This window comes from Salvia hispanica, chromosome 3, assembly GCF_023119035.1.
Source record: "Salvia hispanica cultivar TCC Black 2014 chromosome 3, UniMelb_Shisp_WGS_1.0, whole genome shotgun sequence".
NCBI classification, from domain to species: domain Eukaryota; kingdom Viridiplantae; phylum Streptophyta; class Magnoliopsida; order Lamiales; family Lamiaceae; genus Salvia; species Salvia hispanica.
The window spans coordinates 25637102-25661205 of record NC_062967.1 but is presented as its reverse complement, the minus strand read 5'-3'; the positions used below and the strand labels follow the sequence as shown (position 1 = coordinate 25661205).

Sequence of the window (24104 nt, the reverse complement as noted above, 5' to 3'; positions counted from 1 at the left end):
GGATTTCCAACGCTCGCCGCCGTCTTCGTGGGCGTGGTGCTTAAGCCTCTCACTTTTCGACTCTGTCTCTAAAAATCAGAGACAAACTCCAAATTCACGACTCTCATCTCTCTCTCCTTCTCCTTCGCTAAAATTCTCTCCATGCCGGCGAAATTCAGCCCCGCCGCCGCTACCGTTGTAGCGCCGCCGGTTCTCTTTCTCACACTTATCCTCTCTATCTCCTCAATCCAAACCAATTCACTCTCTTTTTCTGTCTCAATTCCAGCGGCCACCTCCGTCAGTCGTCTGCCCGCTATTTTCATCCGTCGTAGCTAGCGTGTGATGGCGCCTTACCGTCGCTCTCACACGGTTCCAGATCTGCCTCCCTCTCTTTCTCTCTTTCCGTTACGGCTCTCCCTTGTCTTTCTCGTTCGGTTCCCTGCTCACTGCTACACCCTCTCGGTCATGGCGCCCTGTGCAATCAGCACGACCACTTCCAAGCTCTCCCTCTCTTTGTGACGATTAATTGGTGTGGAGCTACTGCTTCCATGAAGATTCGCAGCTCACCGTCGAGCGGCTGCTCCAGACTGGGCTCCTTCCACCGTCGTCTAACTCAGGAATCGAGACTCATGGGAGTCAGAAAATGGGTGTGTAGGTTTGAAGGGTGGTTTTGCTGGGCGATATCTTCAAAGGTTTTTCAATAGTGAATTGGAAGAGAACTATGGGAGTTGAGGTAGTGTGTTCTTGCAGAGAAAATTAGGGTTCTTGAGATGAACGAGAAGGAGAAAGAGAGATGATTTGTATTAGTTAAAATTTACTCATAGAGTCAAAATATCACTAATCAGGAGTTGACCGTCAGTTTTTGACGGAACCATAAAAAAGGACCACTATGACAAGAATTTCATTTGTCATGGACCCGTTTTTCAAAAAGTGAATGTGTTAGACCAAATTGATTTTTAATGTCATATGTTTAGGACCAAAATTGACCTTTAGTTTATATTTATTTGTTTCAAGGAAGATGATCTCATTCTTAAATTCACATGATTTTATATAACTTTATTTTATGTATCAAGTATTGAAAATAAAATAGAGATAAAAAGAGTTTTTGATTGAATAATCTTAGTCGAGACAAATTAAAAAAATGAATCATTTTAGTTGGACGGAGGGAGTAATTGTCTATTTTCTTAATTTTTAAAATTCACGGAAAATTAAAAATAGATTTATATATCTAGATGGACTAAATTTCGGCCAAAATTTATGAAGGTACTATTCCTTCTGTTGCTTATAGTTAAGTCATTTTTTCATTTCAGAAAATTTGGTCATTTCCATATATAATGCTAACATTTTTCTCTTTTTTACTCTATTCTCTACATTTTCTTCTTCTCTTACCTTTTGATCTATTTATTTAATAAACTCAATATCTCTTTCAAACTCTACAGAAAAGTTTTGTCTCAACTATATAAGGGAACGAGGGAGTACAAATTTTTTGTAAAAATAAGAAAAAATTACGTGACCGTTCAACTGCAACAGGCAGTCAAAGGCAGGGACTATGACCAACCGACTACTCCCATACCTAAGGGCCCCACGTCCCACACTTTAACGATCTTTTTTCACGCCACGTGTCTTCTAGATTCCGTTTCCAATGAACCCCTCTCTCGCTAAACGATGATCAATGGGAATCTCGATTCTACAGAATCTCCAAAAAAGGAAAAAAGATTTTGAACCAAAAATAATTCGCAAAAACAATTTGATTGTAATTTCGCCAGAAATAACACGTTCAATCCCGCACACAATCACGAGCTTAAGGAACAACAAATATCGCCTTTTATTCCTTTTCTCCGTCGCGTGATTTATTCCATTTTTCGCGGCATAAGATAAACATTGCCTCGCTCTTCGTAGGGTTTCGCCGCTGTTGATCTCTTCGTGAGTTTTCCCTTTCGATTCACATTTACCTTTTTTGAGGAGATTGCGACATTTATGTTGATTTAGTTTTTGTTGGTTGCTTAACGGTGAAGAAAAGTACGTCGATTTTGATAATTTGTTTTGCTGTTGGAGATTGAGTTTTTGCAACTGTGCGCAAATTTACCCCGGTGTTTCATGTGGTTGCCGTGATTGACTGTTTGTTTCGGATAATGTTGGTAGTTGATAAGCTGGTGGTACTTGTTTTAGCACACTATTTCTATGAATTATTGATTTTCCGTTAGCGATAGCCTAGGTGCATCAGAATTTGCAGAATGTTGTTTTTCGAGATCAGTAGTGAAGTGCATTGCCTCATGACCTAAATAAAATTTTACTAAGATTTAAGAATAAAAGGTGTTTTCATCCACCTGATTTGTTTTCATTTGGATTCCAAAGTTTTAGTATTACATGGGTCCGTGCAATCTGTTTGTTTAGGAGTGTCATTTGATCTTGTTTGGTTTAACTTTTGAAGTTATTCATTTCATTCTCACAGATAAGGAGCTTGGCAAGAAGAGGTTAAATGATTGACCAGTGCATGAATGTACATGAGTCAAATTCAGGCAAGTAGTTTCAGATAAGCTGAAACTTTCTGGAAGAGTGCATTGAAGGCATTTGATAGTTTCAATTGAATATACAATCACATTGGGATGTAGAATCTGGCGTATGTGACCTCAATGGGTTCTGAAGTTGACAGCCTGGATATGGATGAGTTGTTTTCTTGAGTATGTGTGAGCAGACAATTTAGAGAATTATGATAGACATGGATGACTTGGATTTTGATGCTTTTCTCCCTAGCTGGATAAATCCAGCTGAAATGGCAGAATCTCGTCTGCTTATTGTGTCTTGCTTCATTGCTGGTTTGGTGGGAATATTAACTATTTTTTATACAGCTTTCCAGTGGAGAAGAAACATCAATTTAACTTGGATGAAAGCCATAGCCAGGTCAAAGAAAAACCCAAAAACTAGGCACAAGATTGCCATGGCTCCTCATACTTGGGCTTTGGAATCTCTAACTCGAGGGAAAAGCTTAAACTGCTGTGTTTGTTTAAAGTCTGTCTCACCATCCCAAACTTACAGCCATATGGTAGGTTCAGATAGTTTTATTCACCGATGCAGCATATGTGGTGCAGCATCCCACTTGGGCTGTTCGTCTAATGCCCACAAGGACTGTAAGTGTGTGTCGATGTTTGGTTTTGAACACATGATGCATCAATGGGCAGTGCGGTGGACCGAGGCAACAGATCAACCTGATGAATCATCATTTTGTTGCTACTGTGAAGAGCCATGCAGTGGTACTTTTCTTGAGGGATCCCCAATATGGTGTTGCTTATGGTGTCAGCGATTGGTGCATGTTGATTGCCATGGTAGTTTGTTTAATGACACAGGGGATGTTTGTGATTTGGGCCCTTACAGAAGGCTTATACTATCACCTCTATTTGTCAAGCAATTTAATAGGACTTATTCTGGTGGATTTCTGAGTTCCATCACCCAAGGAGCCAATGAGATTGCATCTACCATGCGTGCTACCATAAGAAGTCAAAGTATGAAATATAAGCATGGAGTTGAGATCTCAAATGATACTGGTAATGGTAGTAATATGAGTGATACCTCCACGGAGATTCCTGTGGAGACAGGTCAGATGGTGAATGGTTCTCATAGAATTGAAGAAAACCAAAACGGTCATACAAATGCTGAGGTGGTGGACGAACACGGAGAAGCTAAAAAAATGGAAAAGGGTCCTATTTTGAGAAGAAGCGTATCTATTAATCAAAAGGAGGAGAGTCAGTTAGGAGGCTTGAGACAAAAGTACGAATTAAATGATCTGCCTCCAGAGGCAAGGCCCTTACTTGTGTTCATCAACAAAAAGAGTGGAGCTCAACGAGGAAATTCACTCAAGCAGAGACTGAATATTCTACTGAATCCTGTACAGGTCAGAGTTTAGGCTGTATCATCTAATCTAGGCTTCATTTAACCAAATATGCATTAGAAGTTTAGAACAAGTTTTGAGTGTCTGAAGATAAACTTGTATCTGTATATCTTGGGAACATGGATGCAATGATGATAGTTGCATGATTGCATCCCACCAATTACAGATAAATCATATTTGTCCATGGTAAATACTAAATACCAAGTTTTCCCTTTCGGGTTACAAGCTTTAATATTTATTTTGACGTGCTTTTTCGTCCCCTCCAAATAGTTTAGTGAAACTCATTATGGAAGTGAGATTGAAATTAAGAGCTGCATAGAAAGGACTAGCTGCACCATCTATGCTTATGAATATGCTATTCATTAATCAATTTGTGGTGAATAGAGCTAGAATGTAGTTGGAAGAATCATATGAAAATGGAAACATCTGTCAAGACGAACATTCTAGTAGGATAGTAGGCTTTCTAAAATCTCACAATCAGTGGTGGTTTAAGACTAGAATACCTATTCTAATCTGGTCCGGATAGTGCATTAAATGCAAAGAATATGCACATATATGAAGCTGTTCAGATATGCAGATATATGTCTTGATTGTTGTTTTGACTACATGTATTATATGTTGTGCATGTGTGTGAGTGATTTTTTTTATTTCCCCCTTCCTTTGCTCCTTGCATGTCCTCACAGATTAATCTTTTTCTCTTTACTTTATTGAAATGCGTTTCAATATTCCTAAAGGAATTGCTATGTCGTTTGGTTCCTTAATTAGTTTTTTCACTTTAGGTTTTGGAATTAAGCTCAACACAAGGCCCAGAAGCTGGACTCGACTTGTTTAGAAAGATGCCTCATTTCCGAATTCTTGTTTGTGGAGGAGATGGTACTGTTGGCTGGGTACTGGATGCAATAGACAAACAAAACTTTGTTTCTCCTCCACCAGTGGCCATTCTTCCTGCCGGGACTGGAAATGATATGGCTCGAGTACTTTCTTGGGGAGCTGGCCTAGGTTCAGTTGAGAGGCAAGGAGGTCTGTACACGTTATTGGATCACATTGAACATGCTGCTGTTACCATGCTTGATAGATGGAAGGTATCGATCTCGAGCCAGCACAGGAAACCACTCCAGTCTCCTAAATTCATGAACAACTATCTAGGTATACTTCCAATCAAACTTGTTGGCCATATTTTGTTTGTTTGGTATTAATTTCTCTTGCCAATTTTTACTCGGATAATTTTGTACAAAAAATGTTTCGTACCTCATTAACAATTGCTGCTTTTGTAGGGGTTGGATGCGATGCAAAAGTTGCTTTGGAAATCCATAATATGAGAGAAGAGAACCCTGATAAGTTCTACAACCAGGTAGGTGCCATTAGTTTGTACTATAGAGGATGGTCAAATTTGGTCCTTAACATATGGTCGTTTTATCAATTTGGTCCTTAACATTATCTTTTTGATTATTTGGTCCCTCACAAATAAACTCGGACCCGAATCGGTCCTCACTTAACAGAACCGTCAAAAAATAGACGATGACTGCAATTTGACTATATTAAATTACCAATGGTGATTAATTATACCTAATTATAATTCTTATCCTATTAGCAAAATTGGAAAAAAGATAGTATCAGTTGCAAAATGAAATGAATAATTTGTAATTTAATAGGAATTAAGAATTATAATTAGGTATAATTAATTACCATTAGTAATTTAATATAGTCAAATTGCAATCACCGTCTATTTTTTGACGGTTCTGTTAAGTGAGGACCGATTCGGGTCCGAGTTTATTTGTGAGGGACCAAATAATCAAAATGATAATGTTAAGGACCAAATTGATAAAACGACCATATGTTAAGGACCACATTTGGCCTTTACTCTTCTTCATTTGCTTAACTCACTCAAAACATTTTTTCTTAAACCGAAAAGAAATGCCTCTACTATAGAGGGACGGAGGGAGTACTTTTTAGAAAATACATTAAATGGTACATTCAAGTGAACAGAATGCTTTATGTTTTATCATTGTTATATGTCAATAGCCATAAAACCTCTATCTTTCTGGAAATTACTGGCAAAGGGAAGAATGAGTGTCTTATTATTGATATTACATTTTTGGCTTGATGATGCATGATAGTGTTCTCTGTTCCCTGTTCTTTGACATCTTTGTTGAAGGGAAGCTGTAGGTTAATTAAGTTTCAAGACCGTCTCATTTTAAAATTCAGTCACAAAATGGCATACGTATATGTCCATAAATTGCTGTCATTCAGTCTCAAACAAATTTCATCATTCACTTTGGTTGGTTCACCTATAACAAAAAATATTCGGAGCTTAGAGCACCTAGTAGACTTCTCTATATTATAATGTGCAGCTAATGAAAAATATTTGGAGTTACTTCTTCCATTGTGTAAAATTTTATGATTTTATGTTCATTTGGGCTTCATGATGTGGGTTTGTTTTTCTTTGGTACATCACGTTTTATTTAAAAACATTAAATATCTATGACTTGAAACTCGCTTTTGCTAAGTCATGTTTGAATTGGAAATCAGATTATGTACTTATATATGAAGCTAAATGTTCTTTGTCGAACTCACGTCAATGTCTGGGTACTTATCTATTTGCTTGTAGTTGAAAAAGTTCATAATATTTAACTAATTGTAAATGCCTTTTATTACTCAAGAACCAAGGTACTGATGCACTACTGTCCTTGTACTTAGCAAACATGAGGGTCATTAAGTGTATTTGTGCTGCACGTGCATATTTTCCATTGCTGGTCAAGGCCCTATCATTGGCTAAAGTCCTTTGTTCATAAAATATTTTTCAAGCTCAAATAACTTGTTTCTTGCAGTTTATGAATAAGGTTCTTTATGCAAGAGAAGGTGCCAGAAGTATAATGGATAGGACATTTGCCGACTTCCCCTGGCAAGTTCGGGTTGAGGTGGATGGTGTCGAGGTTGAGGTTCCCGAGGTCAGTGCAACATAGTTATGTATACCTTATATATATCTTTTTCCTTACAGACAGTGCACACAATCTTGAAACTTCAATCTAAGTGTCTTCTGTCTTTCCACAAAGCTCTTTTGCAGTTTTACCTTAAGTTTACCTTTTGCTTTAACTTATCAACTCCTATGTTTTTTTCTGAATCCAAGTTGTTTATTCTTTCTGCTAAGCCTATGTAAAATAGTTGTATTTCAACCAAACCAATGCAGCATTCTTATTGGAAATGTTTCTTCATTGATTTTAGGATGCGGAGGGTGTCCTTGTAGCTAATATTGGGAGTTATATGGGTGGTGTCGACCTATGGCAGAATGAAGATGAGAACTATGATAACTTTGATCCTCAATCTATGCATGACAAAGTGCTTGAGGTAGTAAGCATTTCAGGGACATGGCATCTTGGAAAGCTGCAGGCATGTCAAACTCCTTTTTCCTGTGAGATAATGATGACACTCTGAAACTCTTTTATAGCAAGAGTTTTCGGTTTTTAAAAAACACTCTGCAATTTAGTTGAAGATTAGATTGAACTAGATGCTCTCATCTGAAGAATCTGAAACATCATTTAAAGATTATATGATTTCAGTGTCACATGTTATCTAAGAAAAATTTATATGCCAATACTTCCTTAGTAAAGTATTTAGCTTGAGCTCTTGAGTGGATCAAGAGCCCAAAGCAAATAATTTCTTAGGGTGCTTTGCATTTGAGATTTTGGGTCAATGATTTACAGCCCAAAGCAAATAATTTCTTACTCTGAACTTGATAATTTATTTATAAGCGTTGTAATAAAGTATAGCTTTTTCTAGCATCATATTTAATTACTCGGTACCAAGTCAATAGAAATGCCATGTCAAGGTTTAATCATATTATCTTTCTTTAGAGAAGGTGAAGCATTCGCAACTTTGATTGCGGCTGACCAATAATCTGTCTTATTGTTTTATCATGGGGTGTCTTGGACAGGTTGGCCTATCCCGAGCTCGCAGGCTTGCACAGGGGCAGTCAATTAAGATTCAGATTTTTGCTGGCTTGCCGGTTCAAATAGATGGAGAGCCATGGTTCCAACCTCCTTGTTCATTAACCATCACACATCACGGACAGGTCTTGCTCTACCTCTTCATACTCCCTCCTCCATCATAATCTCTCCTATTCATAGGATGAAAGTTCAGCCATGCTTAAATTTGCATGAAAATATTTTTTAGGGAAAAATTCAATGAAAAAGTTTTCTGTATAAAACTAGTTTTTGTTGTTCCTCAAATCATCTCATCTCTTACTTTTTTCTCTTATGAATTATTCAGAATGATATTATGGTGTTTGCACCTATTTTCAAACATCAAGAGGTGTAGCTTTTAGTCATGTAATGTGGTTCTGATGTTTAATCTGGGGGAATTTTCTAACTAACAGGCCTTTATGCTGAAAAGGGCCGCAGAAGAACCTCTCGGCCATGCAGCTGCAATTATTGCTGATGTCCTTGAGAATGCTGAAACGAGTCATGTCATCAATGCATCACAAAAAAGGGCACTGCTTCAAGAAATGGCTCTGAAGCTTTCTTGAGTTATCGTTTACATTAGCTATAACCATGTCTATTGATGTACTAAAATGAACAGTCTGTCTCACTGCCTTCTTTTTACGGGTGATCTGTATTTATTGTTTAGTGTTTACGAGAAAAATTCTAACCAGACCTTACTATATGCAAACAGCAATTTTTTAGCAGCAATGCCGATATGGGATGTTGAATTTTCCTCTTTTGCTTCTAACATGTCCTAGGTATGATTGTGTGTACGACGCGTTCTTAGATCTAAACTGCCAACGGCTTCAGGTTGAGTGAATAGCCAGAGGCAGGATCTTACTGGAAGATTTATACCAGTGGATAACGTTTGAAAAGCTAGAGCAACTTATTGTCAACTCGAAAGGTAATTTTGCTTTCATGAGCTAATTTTGGTCTCTTTACAATGTTTGTCATCTGGCACACAGATATGCTTGCATAGTGATTCTAGTTGTTTTATGAAAAGCATATGCATCTCAGCATCTGAAACTTGCCTGTGGGACTGATGCTCTCTCACTAACCTGCACTTGAACTTGTTCCAGAGCCTCGGAACGACTCCTCTTCACTCCACTACTTCCATTTGAGTTTCAATTGTTCTTCGATGTCTTGGAATTATCTTTGTTTTTCTGGTCTAAGCAATGCAGGTGGAAAGAGGACTTGTGGTGAAACGAACGAGGAGTCCAGTGGCCGTTTGAGACTCGGATAGTACAGTTGAGCTTGTCTGTAGATTGGTTTAAGTTTGCAGGAGTCGAGTAGGTTGCTACCATCATGCTTTGGGCCGATATTGTATACGGTTTGGTGAATCGAATCCCATCTGAAGCCAGTCTTGGGTACAAATATTTTGCCCTGTTTCTCCTGTTTTACAATTTGTTGTGTTTTTAATATGATTAAATTACAGACATGATTGCAAAAGCAATTAGTGAAGTGTGGTTTGATTCGTTTTCGAAATAGTAAAAAAAAATAGGAGTACTAAAATTCATGTATTTTCCCAATTATCCACATCTTCATGTGTTCAAAATCAAGTCTTTTTATGAAGATATATACACGTAGTGATTTTATTTGTGATGTGTGTATAATAAGAATATACGAATATATTTTGCCTTCAAGTCAGGTTGTTTTTAATACGAATATAGATTCATTAAAATGCAATTTTTGGGTTGCATAATTATTGTTAGTTGTTTGCCTTTGAGCTCACTCAACTGCCTGTACAAACCAACCAATCACGTTTTGTTTCTGAATTCTCAAGTTTCCGAGGCTTTAATCAAGACCATAAATTGTGATTTGCAACCGCAATATTTTAATTAATCCTTTTTTGGTGCAACGGTACTTTTTTCATGAATATGCAACAGCTTTTCGAATGATTACTTCTTTTATTTGTTTAAAAGAAAATAATTACTACTACTGTTGGATCATATCTATGAGAGTAAGAATAGTAATTATTTTATGGATAGTAAGAATAGTAATTATTTCCCTAAAAGGATAGTAAGATAATAGTAATAACAAAATTTTCTAGTTTCTCGTTTGAGTTTATGAAATTGCAATTAAATCTTATTGATATGAGATGGCATACCTTTATAATTTTATGAGTTACAAATCATAAATACTACTAGTATATTTCAATTGCTTAATGTGGGTTTATTTCCCGTTTTTTGCCCATAACATGCAACGATAAAAAGCAAAATCTAATAATCATGTTAATCTTTTTGGTTTTGAGAAAATATCCCGTGAATAATTTTGACAGTTGACATTAGCATTAAGTGTTTAAGACCATTAAATGTGCATTTGTAGTAAAACTTGGGTAAGAAAAGCTGTTTAAAATTGAAAGCCACAGTTCCCTAAACGTGTTGAACGTTTGATGCGTTTATTTCTCAAATTGCAAGAAATCTTGCTTTTGTCACTTTGCTTAGTTTGTTAGTGGTGTTTGATGTGTGATCTTGGCCTACTCCCATTACTATATATACATATTTCTTTTCACAAACTTAATAGCTCCAATTTTGCATTCTCTCTCTTATTCTTACTCTCATTTCTCTCCCAGTTGAGGTCAGTTCTTTGCTCTAAATCACTTTAATTTTAAAAAGAATTGTGAGTTTTGGTCTCTATTTTTCTAGGATTTCTTGTTATTTCCATTTATTGTGACAAATTTCCAGTTTCCCTCAATTTCTTGACTTTATTGTCCTTGGTTAAGTTTTCCCTTGAAAATAGTTGCATAATTAAGAGAAAATAGATTGTTTTGATTGAAGAATTGGTTGTTATAGTCATGTACTATGAATAGGATTTTATTTTATTTTAGTGAATAATGATATGCTTATATTATAGACTTATAGTGTAAAAATATTGTGTGTATTGTCAATGGGAATATGAGGAATAAATAATTATGGAAAGAATCAAATTTGTGTAGGTTGGAGTTTCTGCATTGCTGTGAAAGATGGTGAAGATCTGCTGCATCGGTGCCGGCTACGTCGGCGGCCCAACGATGGCGGTGATCGCGGTGAAGTGCCCGTCGATCGAGGTGGCGGTGGTGGACATCTCTGTTAGCCGGATCCAAGCTTGGAACAGCGAGGTGCTCCCCATCTACGAGGCAGGGCTGGATGAAGTGGTCAAGCAATGCAGGGGAAAGAACCTCTTCTTCAGCACCGACGTCGAGCGCCACGTGGCCGAAGCCGACATCGTCTTCGTCTCGGTCAACACGCCGACGAAGACGCGCGGCTTGGGCGCCGGCAAGGCGGCCGACCTCACCTACTGGGAGAGCGCCGCCCGTATGATCGCGGACGTCTCGAAATCCGACAAGATTGTCGTCGAGAAGTCAACGGTCCCGGTCAAGACGGCCGAGGCCATCGAGAGGATCCTTACTCATAATAGTAAAGGGATTAAGTACCAGATTCTATCCAACCCGGAGTTCCTGGCTGAGGGGACCGCGATTCTCGATTTGTTCAACCCTGACCGCGTCCTCATCGGAGGTCGGGAGACCTCCGATGGGAGAAAGGCGGTCGAGACGTTGAAGTCCGTCTACGCGCATTGGGTCCCGGAGGATAGGATCCTCTGCACCAACCTGTGGTCGGCTGAGCTGTCAAAGCTGGCCGCCAACGCATTCCTGGCGCAGAGGATCTCCTCTGTTAACGCCATGTCAGCTCTGTGTGAGGCCACAGGAGCTGACGTGGCGCAAGTGGCCCACGCCGTGGGAACCGACTCGAGGATCGGGCCCAAGTTCCTGACGGCGAGCGTCGGGTTCGGCGGATCTTGCTTCCAGAAGGACATCCTCAACCTGGTCTACATTTGCGAGTGCAACGGCCTGGTTGAGGTGGCCGGGTACTGGAAGCAAGTGATCAAGGTGAACGACTACCAAAAGAGCCGGTTCGTGAACCGCGTGGTGTCGTCCATGTTCAACACGGTGGCAGGAAAGAAGGTGGCGATCCTCGGGTTCGCGTTCAAGAAGGACACGGGGGACACTAGGGAAACCGCGGCCATCGACGTGTGCAAAGGGCTAATAGGAGACAAGGCGCACTTGAGGATCTACGATCCTCAAGTGCGCGAGGAGCAGATCCAGAGGGATTTGGCGATGGACAAGTTCGAGTGGGACCACCCGGCCCACTTGCAGCCAGCGGCCGCGGGGGCGGCCAAGCAGGTGAGCGTGGTGGGGGACGCGTACGAGGCGGCCAAGGGGGCGCACGCGGTGTGCGTGTTGACCGAGTGGGGGGAGTTCAAGGGGCTCGACTACAAGCGGATCTACGAGGGGATGCAGAAGCCGGCGTTCGTGTTCGACGGAAGGAATGTGGTGGATGTGGAGAAGCTGAGGGAGATAGGGTTTATAGTGTATTCCATTGGAAAGCCTCTGGATCCATGGCTCAAGGATATGCCTGCTGTGGCTTAACTTGTGGTTAAGTTGTTATGTTTCTGTATTTCTTTTTTTTTTTTTCAAGGCTTTTCTGTTTCATTCCTAAATGTTGCATTTGCAGTTTTATGAATATGAATAAAACTTCTATTTTTGTTTTTGGACTACTCTTTTTTTTTTTAATTATGATTAACATAGTAGTAGTGTATTTTAAGTAACAACTAGCATCAATTATTCAAGACAAAACAATGAAAATTTGTATGAGCTCGCATTCATTTACGAAAAATGACAGCTCTTAGTTCTTATAAATAAAAGAGAGAATTATTAGTATGAGTAGTATAAATAAGATTAAGAGTTAATTAGTCGTAAATCCATCAATTATTAGTGAATTACGGATTTTCACAGTCTTTAAAATCAGTTTTTTAAATTATGCTACTTTTTAATTTATTTTAAAATTAGTACTATTAAACTTTGATTTAAATCATTTTGATATTTGTCTCAAATTTATTGACTGTTTTAATTTAAATAGCAATTAAACTGTCACATATTCCTTTTATTTAAGTTACTAAATAAATTATTTATCATGCCATTTTAAACTAAACAAAAGAAAAAAAAAATAACTTTACTCTCGCCATTAATTCACTAGACCCGATAGCCTCCCCGTGACGACGAGATGCCATTCGAAGCAGCCTTGCTCGACTGCGATATTCTCCATTGCCCCGACAGTCTCCCCAACCACAAATAAGAATGGCGAAGTTATAGAAGATTTCAAGAATTCTTGATATAAAATAATATTGTATCCGTTCACAATTAGGAATCTCGACTTATTAGTTAGTGAAAATGTGAACCGAGACTTTATTGATGAACAAATTCGATGACAACTCAGGACTCTTAATCGAGGACGTAAGAGTTAAGAAAAATAACGGAGTAGTCGTATAAATTGGGAATCGCAACAGTAAGACAAAAGGCAGGCAAGAATCTTACGCGCTTTCTTGTTCAAAGTCTACCCAATTTTCCCTCTCCTCTCGCCTTCGATCATCACTCACAAATATACATCTCCGAGAAAAAAAATACAAATTCTCTGGAAATCTAATCGTGTTTTGATCGGTGAAGGAGGGGAGAATCCAGCTCAGTTTTGAATGGGGTGCTGCACCAGCAAGAGCGCCGATTCCAAGGCCAGCCGCACCGCTCGCTGGCGCTCCACCGGAATTGTTGCCTTGCGCGACTCCAAATTGAAGGCATAAACTTCTCTCTTTTCAATCAGGAAGTAGAGTTATTATTGCTCTGAAAATGAATTTTGTTGTGGAATTTAATTAACCAGTTTTAGATAGGATGTTTGATTGTTTAGACTCAAGTGTGTAGCTGGAATTGCTCTTGCTGTTTGTGAGAAAAATGCTCGGTTTGATATAACTAGATTTTGAGCACTGAATAGCGTTTGTCTGTGTTGATAATTTGGTGTGTCGTTGTGTTGTTCGGTTATAAGTGGCAGGGGTTTGGGAACGATGTTTGGATGAATTTAGAGGGTTTTGTTTGTGCTGCTTGAGACCTTTATTGATATGCGACAAATGTATGGATATTTCTGTTGATGCTGATTAGATTGCTCATTTTTGGATTGTTTGTAATAGACATTTCCAGATGAAGTTCTTGATTTGGAAAGATCAGTCCGCACGCTTGATTTGACGAACAACAAATTAGGTAACAATTGCTCTCAAAATCTGGAGCATGTGATTGCGATTATTTAGATTAGTGTTTTTCGGTTACTTGAGTTTGGATTGATGCATCTCATTTGCCCCAATGGATTATAAAAGCATCTAACCGTTAGCGAGAATTTATATGCACATTTTACACTTACTAGGTCTATAACACATGTCATGTCACTAAAAACTGCCAATACAGCCATTCTATATGGAATAGGAAGTATTTGACTCATTGAAGTCGCTTTTATTGACTAATATATTTCCGTGTGCTTTGGCAGTTGATGTGCCGACGGAGATAAACAAACTGATAAACTTGCAGCGGCTGGTGAGAATTTATTGCTTCCTTTTATTTTAAAATGTGCTTGCTGTTATTTGAAAGAATTTGGTATGGTCCACGTGGTTATACTTTGCATAGAGAGGGTCTGATTGAGCAATCTTTTGTTACAGGTTTTAACAGAAAATGTTATTGAGCGTCTACCAATGAACTTGGGGAAGCTTCAATATCTAAAAGTTATGGCACTGGATGGCAATCGGATCACCACATTGCCTGATGAATGTAAGTCTCTTTATCTAGAGATGAGAGAGTAGGAGTTGAATAAAGTTTGTTACTGGGTTAAACGTCTTCCATCATTGTCCAAATTGAAAAGGATTGTGTACATTATATTATTCTTGACTCTTCTTTTGATAAAATAAGATTTAATTTTCAGTTGGTCAATTGGTGAAACTGGAGAAGCTATCAATATCCCGAAATTTGTTACTAAACTTGCCTGAAACTATTGGGAGCTTGCGGAATGTGAGTATCTTAATGTTTACGTAGAGCCTTTATGGAATGCACACATGTTATTTCATGTGTCAAATATATGCTGTGTATTCGATAAGTTTATTATGTGCGAACTTTTTGGCTTTGCAGTTGATGCTGTTAGATGTGTCGAACAATAAGATAAAGTTTCTTCCTGAATCCATTGGCAGTTGCTTTTCTTTGGAGGAAATTCAAGCTAACGGTACTTCATCTCTATCTAGATTATTCGTGTCAGTCTTGTAATGTTATTTTTCCTTTTAAACTCTCTTTTGCATAATTACAACCTCTCGCTCTCTCTTTACTCCCTTGTTCATATATTTGTATTTTGTTGGTAGTATTTTACCGATTGTCACTGAAGATATCTATAAAGTATAAACTAGCTTTCATAGTGAAATTTGTGTTACTGAATCGGTGCAACAAGTATAGGTAAGGGTGTATCTATTGAGAAATTTTTTTAAAGGATCATCGGGCCAATGAAATCCCAATAGAACTAACATATGAAAGGCGAAAATATGTTTCTAAATTCCAACCATTAAATTACTGTTCAACCTAGCATAGTAATTAAACATAACTCTGATCATTTTAATCATATGCTATCTCACTCATCCCATTCCATAAGGCTAACTAGCTTTGACTTACAATCAACCGTAAATTGTTGTTTGTCATATTGGAAGTGGCTTTTGGCCTTTTCTGTTTTGACACGATTCTAATATTTGCTGCAGAAAATTCTATTGAAGAGCTCCCATTGTCAGTTTGCAATCTTGTTCATCTAAAGTCACTCTGTTTGGATAATAACAAAGTGAAGCAGGTTTAACTCTGTTGGACTTCATATTCATTTTATGCTGGCTATTCTTTCAACAATTGGTTGTTTACATGCCATTCTTGGGCATATTCATGTACTGTGTGTAAGAATGCTTTGGATTTTGCACTGGCATCCTCTATAGACTATAAATCCACGGGAAAGCTGGCAGTTTGCACATATAATCAATTATGAAGTAAAATCCAAAGTAATGTATGTAACTCTATAATGCTGTACAAAATTGCCATTCCATGAAAGTACTATGAAGTTGTAGGGAGAGAATTCGTTTTAGATTGAATTTCTGGAAGCAAATAATAATTGAAGACTGGGAATTCATACTAGGAAATCTTATTTTTTCGCTTTCCGGGATCATACCAGCTCCTGTTGCAAGTCTCTGTCTTTTCTGTCAAGTCTACCTTTAAGTATTTGTTTGACCTTCAGGTTATGGGTTTCCACTTTGCTGGTATCATATATTTTTAAGAAGTTGAAATAGGTACTTCATCGCACTTTTTAGGATTACTCGTGATTCCTCAGAAAGTAATGAAATGGAGATGAACTGTACTGGTTACTGTTGAAAAATACGGTGTTCAATTTTGAGTGTATGAAGTCTAGCTAAGAAAACAAAATTTAAACTGTTTGGTTTAGGTGGATATGTTTCCTTATGAGATTGATTATATTGTCTTCTGTTTTAAATTTGTATCGACTACTCTGTAGTTCTTACTATATTTCTGTGGCAATATACTTATTGATATATGATTGCCACTTGGTGGACCTTTCCATGTCCTTTAAGGATATTCTCCAGTAGATAAAAAGATAAGCATCAATGCATCTAGTCTCAAGTGGAATGTTTTCTTTTGTATGATTTTTCATACTTTTTGTTATGAAGATTCTTGCGATACTTCCCATCCCTCACCTGCCTGTCTCACCTTCATATATCACAGAGCCTATCTTCAACAGTTCGATTATGAAGAAGAGTTTTAGTGTTGTTGACATTAATTTTATGCATTTGTCTCCTATAATTGCATTTTGTTTCTGCCACAGTAATGAAATTATTACATTGTGGTTAAAATGTTGTTTGGACCCGTCCACTTCGGGTTTCTTCAGTCAGAACCGAACTCATGAATATAGCGTCTGTCGCATGCAGATACCTCCAAACTTGCTGAAAGATTGCAAAAGCCTGCAGAATATATCCCTCCACGGCAACCCCATTTCTATGGATGATTTTCAACAGGTAAGATAATTATAGTAATAATATTGATGTCACTTTTGTTCTAAAAACATTATATACCACGTGCAGATGGAAGGCTTTGAAGATTTTGAAGGACGGAGGAAAAGGAAGTTCGACAAACTGATAGATTCGAATGTGATGATAAACTCCAAAGGCCTCGATGAGGGCGTCGATCTATGAGATGCTTGCTACTTCTGCTGCAAATATTGTTAGGCTTCTAGATTCTTGCAGTTGCCTGATTTTCTGATGTACCATTATTTATGACATAACTGGCTCTCCTTTTTTTCCCTATGTTTCAAGATGTATAGTGGTTTGATTGGGTTTATTTGCAGTGGAAGGTTTGCTAGCAAATAAATGTAAATGGCGTTTTTGTCCTTGCCACTTGGCAATTATGTATGGGACTTGCAGTACCTGATTCTGTAAACATTTATAAATGCATCGAATAAATTGTTGTATATAAAGGGCAGATGAGTAATTGCATCCTTTTTCCCTTTTCCCCTCACATAGTTCTGTTTTTATAGTGGTGTAGTGATTCAATTCACTATTGAGGACCAATAATAATAGTGATAACAAAAAGTTATTGAAATATTAACAAAAAGTTTTTGAAATATTGTTAAGGACAAATTATTGAAGTGTTATTAAAGATAAATGAAGCTAATCTCATTAGAGAGAGAACATATTCAAAATAAAAGATGACGAATTTTTGTAGCGGACAAAAACGAAGAATTATGACCATTAGTTACGGAGCTATGGAAGGAGGAGCTGCTCATTCCATTCACTGTTAAAATTAAGTCATTTTGACTTTACGATGAAAAGTGAAAAAGTTAGTGAAATATAAAATTCGCATATAAAAAGTTAAAAAAAAGTTAAAAAAAGTAAATAAAGTAAATAAAGTAAATGGATCACTGAATGGTGGACACTCAATTGTTGCTTGCTTTGATATATGTATGTGTTCTGTGTCTCATCTGATTGATGCAAGTTATTAAAAGTATAATTATAATTTAATAGTGATATTTATGGAGAATTTGATAATTTTGTAGAATTATATCTCATGTAGTTCTCCCTCTGTTACAATTTTATTAATTAAGGATAAAGGTCTTAGTAGTATTCTCTCCGTCCTACAAAAAGATGTCAAACTTTCTTTTTTAGTTTATCCCATAAAAGATGTCACATTTTCCTTTTTGGAAAAAGTTATTTCTCATATGAATATAAAAATTATATTTTCTCTCTCAATTTAACACACAAAACAAAGCCTCCTAAAATCCCGTGCCATTCCACAAGTGTGACATCTTTTGTGGGACGAAGGGAGTAATAAATAGTAGAGTATAAGACAATTTTGGTCCTCAACATATGCCCAAAATATGAATTTGGTCCAAAACATTCACTTTTTGAAAAACAGATCCATAACAAATACTCCCTTCGTTCCGCTTAAGATGACACGTTTTCCTTTTTAGTTTGTCCCAACTAAGATGACACATTTCCTTTTTTAGAAATTTTCTCTCTACAATTAATACACTCAACCACTTTTTCTCACTCCTATTAAAATATCCATGTTTCTTTATCTCTCTATTTTAATACTTACATCCACCTTTTCTCTCTCCAATTAAACACTTTAATCAATAATTCCTAAAACCCCGTGCCGGCTAAGCAATGTGTCATCTTAGCCGAGACGGAGGGAGTAAAATTCTTATCGGGTAGTCATTTTTTGACGGTTCTGTAAAAAAACTAACGGTCATGACACTGTACAATTAGCGTTGACCGTTAGTTTTTTGACGGAACTGTCCAAATAAATGAATACTTCAACGACATTTTCATTTGTTATAGACTCGTTTTTCTAAAAGTGAATTTTTTGGACCAGATTCGTATTTTGGTCATATGTTTAGAACCAAAATTGACTTTTACTCTAAATAGTAGTATTACATCCGTTCCACAAGAGTAAGCATTATTGGTTGAGCACAGATTTTAATGCACAATTGATAAAGTAAGAGATGTAGAAATAAGAAAAAAGTAATAAAAGTATTGTTTGTAGATAATATGTTTCACCTCATTAAAAAGAAAAGAGTTTTCAAAATTAGAATATAAACCGCAAACTCTCGTGGGACGGAGAGAATAATTATTTTATAAATTGCATGGGGTGTGACGTAAATGCGTTTAGAAAAAAAAAAGGGCAGAGGTTTCATGTTCATGTTCATGCTCACCATTACAAAGATGCATTCTCATTCTCCACATATTTAGTCAACTCAACACACTACCCATAAAATCTTTTTTAAGATTTAAATTTTTCTTAAATATAGAAAATTTGTTACGTTTCTTAAATCATCATGAAATTGTGGATCACCACTCCTCCATGAAACCAAATAGGTGATAGTTAGTTCGTATAATTAAAAACAAAATGCCACATTATTGTTCAAATCTATATATAATAATATTAATAATTTCGTTACAAATTTATAGTGCTAGGATATAGATTATGCCACATCTAACCAATCTTGATTGGCCTACCTTCACATAAAACTATCAAATTCTCCACAAATTTCACTATTAAATTATAATAATACTTTTAATAACTTGCATCAATCGATGACACACATAACACATACATATATGAAAGCAAGCAACAATTGAGTTAGTTTAGTGAAAGTGATAGTGCTGATTGCTTGTTTTTTATAAATGGAAAAAGTTTAGTGAGTAGTAATTTTTTTTTATTTTAACATTGACCATTTTGAGTGTTGGTTAAGCATATAAAGCTGAGTAGTTGTTCTCTAACACACCAATAAAGGAAGCCATTAACTTTAGTTTACCATCTCAATGAATGTGGGCACATATATGTTTTTTGGTTTTTTTATTTTCTTTTTTTGCTAGTGATATACTCCGTATTAGTAATTTAGTTCATATAATTAAAAACATGCCGCATTATTAATTTTATATAGATTTACTATATCTTAATTATTAAAAAAATATTATTCTAACCATGGGCAAAATCCTAACATTTTACTACTATGTTAGATACAAACTTAAAAGGTTAATACCAATAAATGTCTGTTTATAGGTCAATAACATTAGGTCATATTTTGAAAAGACGGATTTGCCCCTATGTGGTATTATCTCCCTTTTTCTCGCTTTGTCACAAGACATTTTGATTGTGATGTAGATAACCTAATGTTGTGGTCCTCAAAGTTGGGTGAAAGTTGTTTGTGACTCACTCTTAAAAAAATAAAAAGAACAAGAATTTTTGTCACACTATATATATTGCTGCTACTATTTCTAGCCCACTCCTCTAATAGGTTGTCTCCATAGAATTTATTTCACTAGTGATTCGTTATCAACACATTAGTTAAATTTCTTGAAAATTTTTCAATATCTTGAAAATTGAGAAGAAAAGGAAAATATACATATAAATGTGTTTACACATTTTGTTTAGTTAGAAACATTGGTCTATTTCATACATAAATCCTAAAATGGACTGCTCATCTACTCTGAAAACACATACATGTGGTGTTTATTCTGCACTTCTAAAAAGTGTACATACTTCAACTTCATATTCGGAAAATAGAAATTAAAAAAAAAAAAAATCAAATTAAAGCATTAAGCCCCTAAACTGAAAATTAGTTCTTTAATTAATTGCTTTCTAAACCAAGATTCCATAAACCAATCACTAGAAATAAATTGTTGGAAAAATTATATGCACCACACACAATGTGCATGCACATGCTTCTTGCTCAAAAGAAATCAACCAAAAATGTTTGGGAAACAATATAATATTTGGGGATGTTTCCTAGTAATCACACTCAATAATTTCATCATAAAACCAGCTTAATTCAATAACCAAAAAGGAGCAAAAGATTGGCAGCATGTAGACAAAGTACAGCTAAATCTTGGAATAAAATGTTGGGTAAAGATGAGGATATCATAAAAGAGAAAAATATAATACTATAATTTAGCGATTTTTGCAATGAGATAGTAGTAATTAAATATAGCCGGCCGTAAAGACCGGCAATTAATGCAGCAACGGCGGAGCAATTCATTCAGCTAATCTCACTATTGCCAATTTCCCAACTAATATTCACTATTTATTTTAATTTTATTTCTTCTGATACTAAAATTCAAATTGATCCCACTAACTAAAAATTTCGATATGGAAAAGACAAGCTTTGTTTTAAGGACCGACAAAACTGGAAGCGCCATAGAGAATATATAATTCACATTTCATTTGATGGTCAGAAGTAATTTAAAAATTAAGCAGTGAGAATTCAAAAAATTCAGACTAGAAAAATCAAAGTGTCTCGTACAATACAACACCCATATTTGTTAGATAAAATAATCATGAGATGTATTCTAGAATTGAGTTGTGTATTATTTTAGTTGAAGAAGATGGTTATGACTAATTATCATGTGATAACCTATATAAGATTGAGCAGTGAGATTCAATCGGGTGAATCCAACACAATATATATTTATTCCTAAGATATAATCTTGCAAATTGAACAGTCCAATAACGTATAGAGTAATATAGAAGTTTCAACGAATTTATTACTACTATTGATCCACACTAGTCACATCAATATTAACAATCAATACTAGTGATTAATAGCATCAACTAACGATTATACAAATGTCGATGTAAATTTGCTATTATACTTTACAATATCAAAGTATCGAAACTGACTTATGTTCGCTTATATTGGAACAATCTCGAATCGTGCTAATCCAACTGTAAATGTAGTTCGAAAATTACATAAAAGAGCATTAATTAGATGTAAACATTACTTACATACAACAGTAGCAAGTATTGCCCTTCACCAACAACACACACATACACACACAATGCGAATAAAAAATCATTCAAAGATCGTTGTCCATTGGCACAAATCCTAAAAAGGATAAAAATATAGTATAAATTATTTTTAAAAAATATAAAAACAAAAAAAATACTATGCACATTCGCACATCCAAAGAGCAGGCATAACAAGCTCAGATTGGTCGTCGAAGGAAACTTGGAGTGGGGCCCGACCCTCTTTCCCTATGCGGAGTCCCTCCATGACCCCCGCAACACGTTCCTCACCGACCCCCTTCGATCGGACCATTGCATCCGGGGATACTCTCAATGAGTTAGAGCTATGCTTGAAATCCAAACCAAAATGATTCAACAAATAAAATTAGATGAGTGAAGTGGCAAGCTTTGTTGACAAATGACAATTAACAAATGGAGCCCACCCACATTGTGCAAAACTACATCAAAGCACATAGTATAAAAAAAGTCCAACAGAATAACTTGCAAAGACAAAAACTCGAATTTCCCATCTCTCATTAGCCACTCTACCCCTCTCTTTATAACCAAGACAAAGAAAAGAATACCTTTTCCTATTATTATTGTTTATAACTTATTATAACATACTTGAATTTCAAATTCCCAAGTTCATGTAATTGTTGTAGAATCATACTAATACACCATGTATAATACTATGAATTACTATAACAATTACTATTAAGAGATAAAACCAATGATAATGTTGAAAATTTTTATTAATTAATCTCATAAAAAAAGTTGTCTCTTGTTTAATGGTAGAAGTAGTAGTGGTGTAGTGGCTCATTGATCACCATCATTTCAGATTTGATATATTCTTCAACTCTCAACTACACTATAGCTACTTCTACTTCTAGTAAGAGCAACAAAGCCATATATCAAGAGAGAGAGGTTGCTTAGTTGCTCACTAGCTCACTTTCTTTTTCTTTTCTTGCTCATCACAAATTTCATGCCAATTTAGAAATGGAAGAAGTTGATCACAAATCAAACCACAAGTGCAAATTCTGCCGCAAAATATTCCCCTGCGGCCGGTCCCTCGGTGGCCACATGAGGTCTCACTTGATCACCTCCAACGACGAACCATTGTGCACGAAAAAGAAGACGAAGAAGCGATCTCAAAGGTACTCGGACGATTCCTCCCTTGATCTCTCCTCCTCGTCCGAACAGGAGGAGGTCGCCTTCACTTTGATACTCCTCTCCATGGATTGCACCAATTCCGACACCAACAACAATAACAGAATCAAGAGCAATCAGAATGATCAATCCGAGGTTAACAAGTTTAGGTGCATGATTTGCAACAAGGCCTTCTCTTCCTACCAAGCATTGGGTGGCCACAGAGCCAGTCACAAAAAGTTCAAAGGTTGTTGTGCTCCGACCAGTCTTCAAGATTGCAAGAAAAGCAAAGATCATGAGTGCCCAATTTGCTTCAAGATCTTCCCATCAGGCCAAGCATTGGGTGGTCACAAAAGATCCCATTTGATCAACACCGCTGACCATCTTCGTGTCGAAGAGACACAAACTCCACAAGTTCGACGTTTTCTTGACCTCAACTTGCCTGCCCCTGTCGAGGAAGAGTGCAACGTTGAGTTGAAGCCGTGGTGGATTGGCGCGGCTCGGCCTAATCTCCGGCTGAAATGTGTATAGATTCATTCATTTTTGTCATAATATTATCACTATTAAAATGCTTATTTTGCTGCTTGTTCAATTTTGTGTAACTTGCTTTTGCTCTTAACAAAATTGTGATGTAGTAATTATTTTGACTTGGGTGGGAAGGGAAAAGGGTCTTGGAGTCTCGTTTTTTTATCATCCGGATGAGAATGATGATGGTAGTATGCGTATGTACTGATGAAATGAAATATGATACGAGAGAGGAAATTGGGCAGTGTTTTGTAGTGGAAAGGAAAGGGAAAGAAGGATTTGCAAGTGAAGTAAAGGTAGTTGTTAAGTCACCTAACGTGTAACATGACTTCCCAACTCATCTCACTTTCAACTCTTAATTAATCTCAATTATGCATTAATTATGCAGTTTTATGTGTACTTCATTGACCATACCCATACATTTAAATATCATTAATATTATAACACCACCTGTCTAAAAATTTATGTGGAACCGAATGTGTGATGTCGTCACTTTTTTCAATAAAGTATAGTTCGATCGAGAAGGTTTATACGATATTAGTACAAAACCTTAATGATAAGTATACCTATATACAATTTCATGTGAAAGGTAAAAATGCGGAAGCATCGAATTAGTTTATGTGATTGATTTATCGAAAATCTAAATCGTTTGTTTTTTATTTATTTAATTAGTTTTCCAAATGAAACGTAAAAATGTAGCGTATTATAGTATTTAGCCCAATAATTCCCTGAACAAGCCCATAAAAGTCTCATGAATAAATTAGGTGAAAGCCCATAATATCATATAGGCCCAGCAAAGCTATTTACCGCTAATTAAATCGAAGTCTTTGGTGAAAATTGCAGTTTAAACTTTAAATCCATAAAAATGTTAAATTCATGCCTCATATAATCAACAGACAATGTAAGAGTAATAAAAATAAAAATAAAAATA

General features: G+C 36.4%; 4 protein-coding genes across 8 annotated transcripts; all 4 read left to right on the top strand.

Annotated features, from left to right (window-relative positions):
• The first annotated feature begins 1646 nt into the window (after nt 1-1646).
• On the top strand, nt 1647-9362 carry LOC125213525 (diacylglycerol kinase 1). Of its 4 annotated transcripts, XM_048114117.1 has the most exons (10): nt 1651-1902; nt 2432-3868; nt 4645-5011; nt 5140-5216; nt 6694-6813; nt 7088-7252; nt 7797-7934; nt 8238-8388; nt 8594-8746; nt 9024-9362. In XM_048114117.1, exons 2-8 carry the CDS (start codon nt 2690-2692, stop codon nt 8385-8387), a joined length of 2196 nt encoding a protein of 731 aa, XP_047970074.1. In that variant the 5' UTR covers nt 1651-1902; nt 2432-2689; the 3' UTR covers nt 8388; nt 8594-8746; nt 9024-9362. The 4 variants fall into 4 exon arrangements, with proteins under 4 accessions (XP_047970076.1, XP_047970075.1, XP_047970074.1 ...); XM_048114118.1 differs by lacking the exon at nt 8238-8388 and having other exon boundaries at nt 1649-1902; nt 8601-8746; XM_048114116.1 differs by having other exon boundaries at nt 1652-1902; nt 8238-8746; nt 9016-9362.
• Nucleotides 9085-12368, top strand: LOC125213526 (UDP-glucose 6-dehydrogenase 3-like). 2 transcript variants are annotated; one of them, XM_048114120.1, is made up of 2 exons: nt 9085-9209; nt 10778-12368. In XM_048114120.1, the coding sequence occupies exon 2, from the start codon at nt 10805-10807 to the stop codon at nt 12245-12247; it is 1443 nt and encodes a 480-aa protein (XP_047970077.1). In that variant the 5' UTR covers nt 9085-9209; nt 10778-10804; the 3' UTR covers nt 12248-12368. The 2 variants fall into 2 exon arrangements, with proteins under 2 accessions (XP_047970077.1, XP_047970078.1); XM_048114121.1 differs by lacking the exon at nt 9085-9209 and adding an exon at nt 10345-10419.
• Nucleotides 12369-13182: 814 nt separating this feature from the next.
• Nucleotides 13183-17197, top strand: LOC125216964 (plant intracellular Ras-group-related LRR protein 7). The gene is made up of 9 exons (XM_048118755.1): nt 13183-13446; nt 13834-13903; nt 14184-14230; nt 14353-14461; nt 14613-14698; nt 14816-14906; nt 15427-15512; nt 16648-16734; nt 16801-17197. Exons 1-9 carry the CDS (start codon nt 13348-13350, stop codon nt 16909-16911), a joined length of 786 nt encoding a protein of 261 aa, XP_047974712.1. The 5' UTR covers nt 13183-13347; the 3' UTR covers nt 16912-17197.
• A 5161-nt stretch (nt 17198-22358) lies between these two features.
• LOC125216719 (zinc finger protein ZAT4-like) lies at nt 22359-23470 on the top strand. The gene has a single exon (XM_048118481.1). It carries the CDS (start codon nt 22499-22501, stop codon nt 23177-23179), a length of 681 nt encoding a protein of 226 aa, XP_047974438.1. The 5' UTR covers nt 22359-22498; the 3' UTR covers nt 23180-23470.
• Nucleotides 23471-24104: the final 634 nt, after the last annotated feature.

What these genes read in the sequence shown, in the direction of transcription:
- LOC125213525 (XM_048114117.1), top strand. Translation starts at nt 2,690, where the DNA reads ATGATAGACATGGATGACTTGGATTTTGATGCTTTTCTCCCTAGCTGG. An exon ending in TTCTACTGAATCCTGTACAG is followed by an intron (nt 3,869 to 4,644) that starts GTCAGAGTTTAG and finishes TTTTCACTTTAG; the next exon opens with GTTTTGGAATTAAGCTCAAC. An exon ending in ATTCATGAACAACTATCTAG is followed by an intron (nt 5,012 to 5,139) that starts GTATACTTCCAA and finishes CTGCTTTTGTAG; the next exon opens with GGGTTGGATGCGATGCAAAA.
- LOC125213526 (XM_048114120.1), top strand. Translation starts at nt 10,805, where the DNA reads ATGGTGAAGATCTGCTGCATCGGTGCCGGCTACGTCGGCGGCCCAACG.
- LOC125216964 (XM_048118755.1), top strand. Translation starts at nt 13,348, where the DNA reads ATGGGGTGCTGCACCAGCAAGAGCGCCGATTCCAAGGCCAGCCGCACC. An exon ending in TTTGACGAACAACAAATTAG is followed by an intron (nt 13,904 to 14,183) that starts GTAACAATTGCT and finishes GTGCTTTGGCAG; the next exon opens with TTGATGTGCCGACGGAGATA. An exon ending in CTATGGATGATTTTCAACAG is followed by an intron (nt 16,735 to 16,800) that starts GTAAGATAATTA and finishes TACCACGTGCAG; the next exon opens with ATGGAAGGCTTTGAAGATTT.
- LOC125216719 (XM_048118481.1), top strand. Translation starts at nt 22,499, where the DNA reads ATGGAAGAAGTTGATCACAAATCAAACCACAAGTGCAAATTCTGCCGC.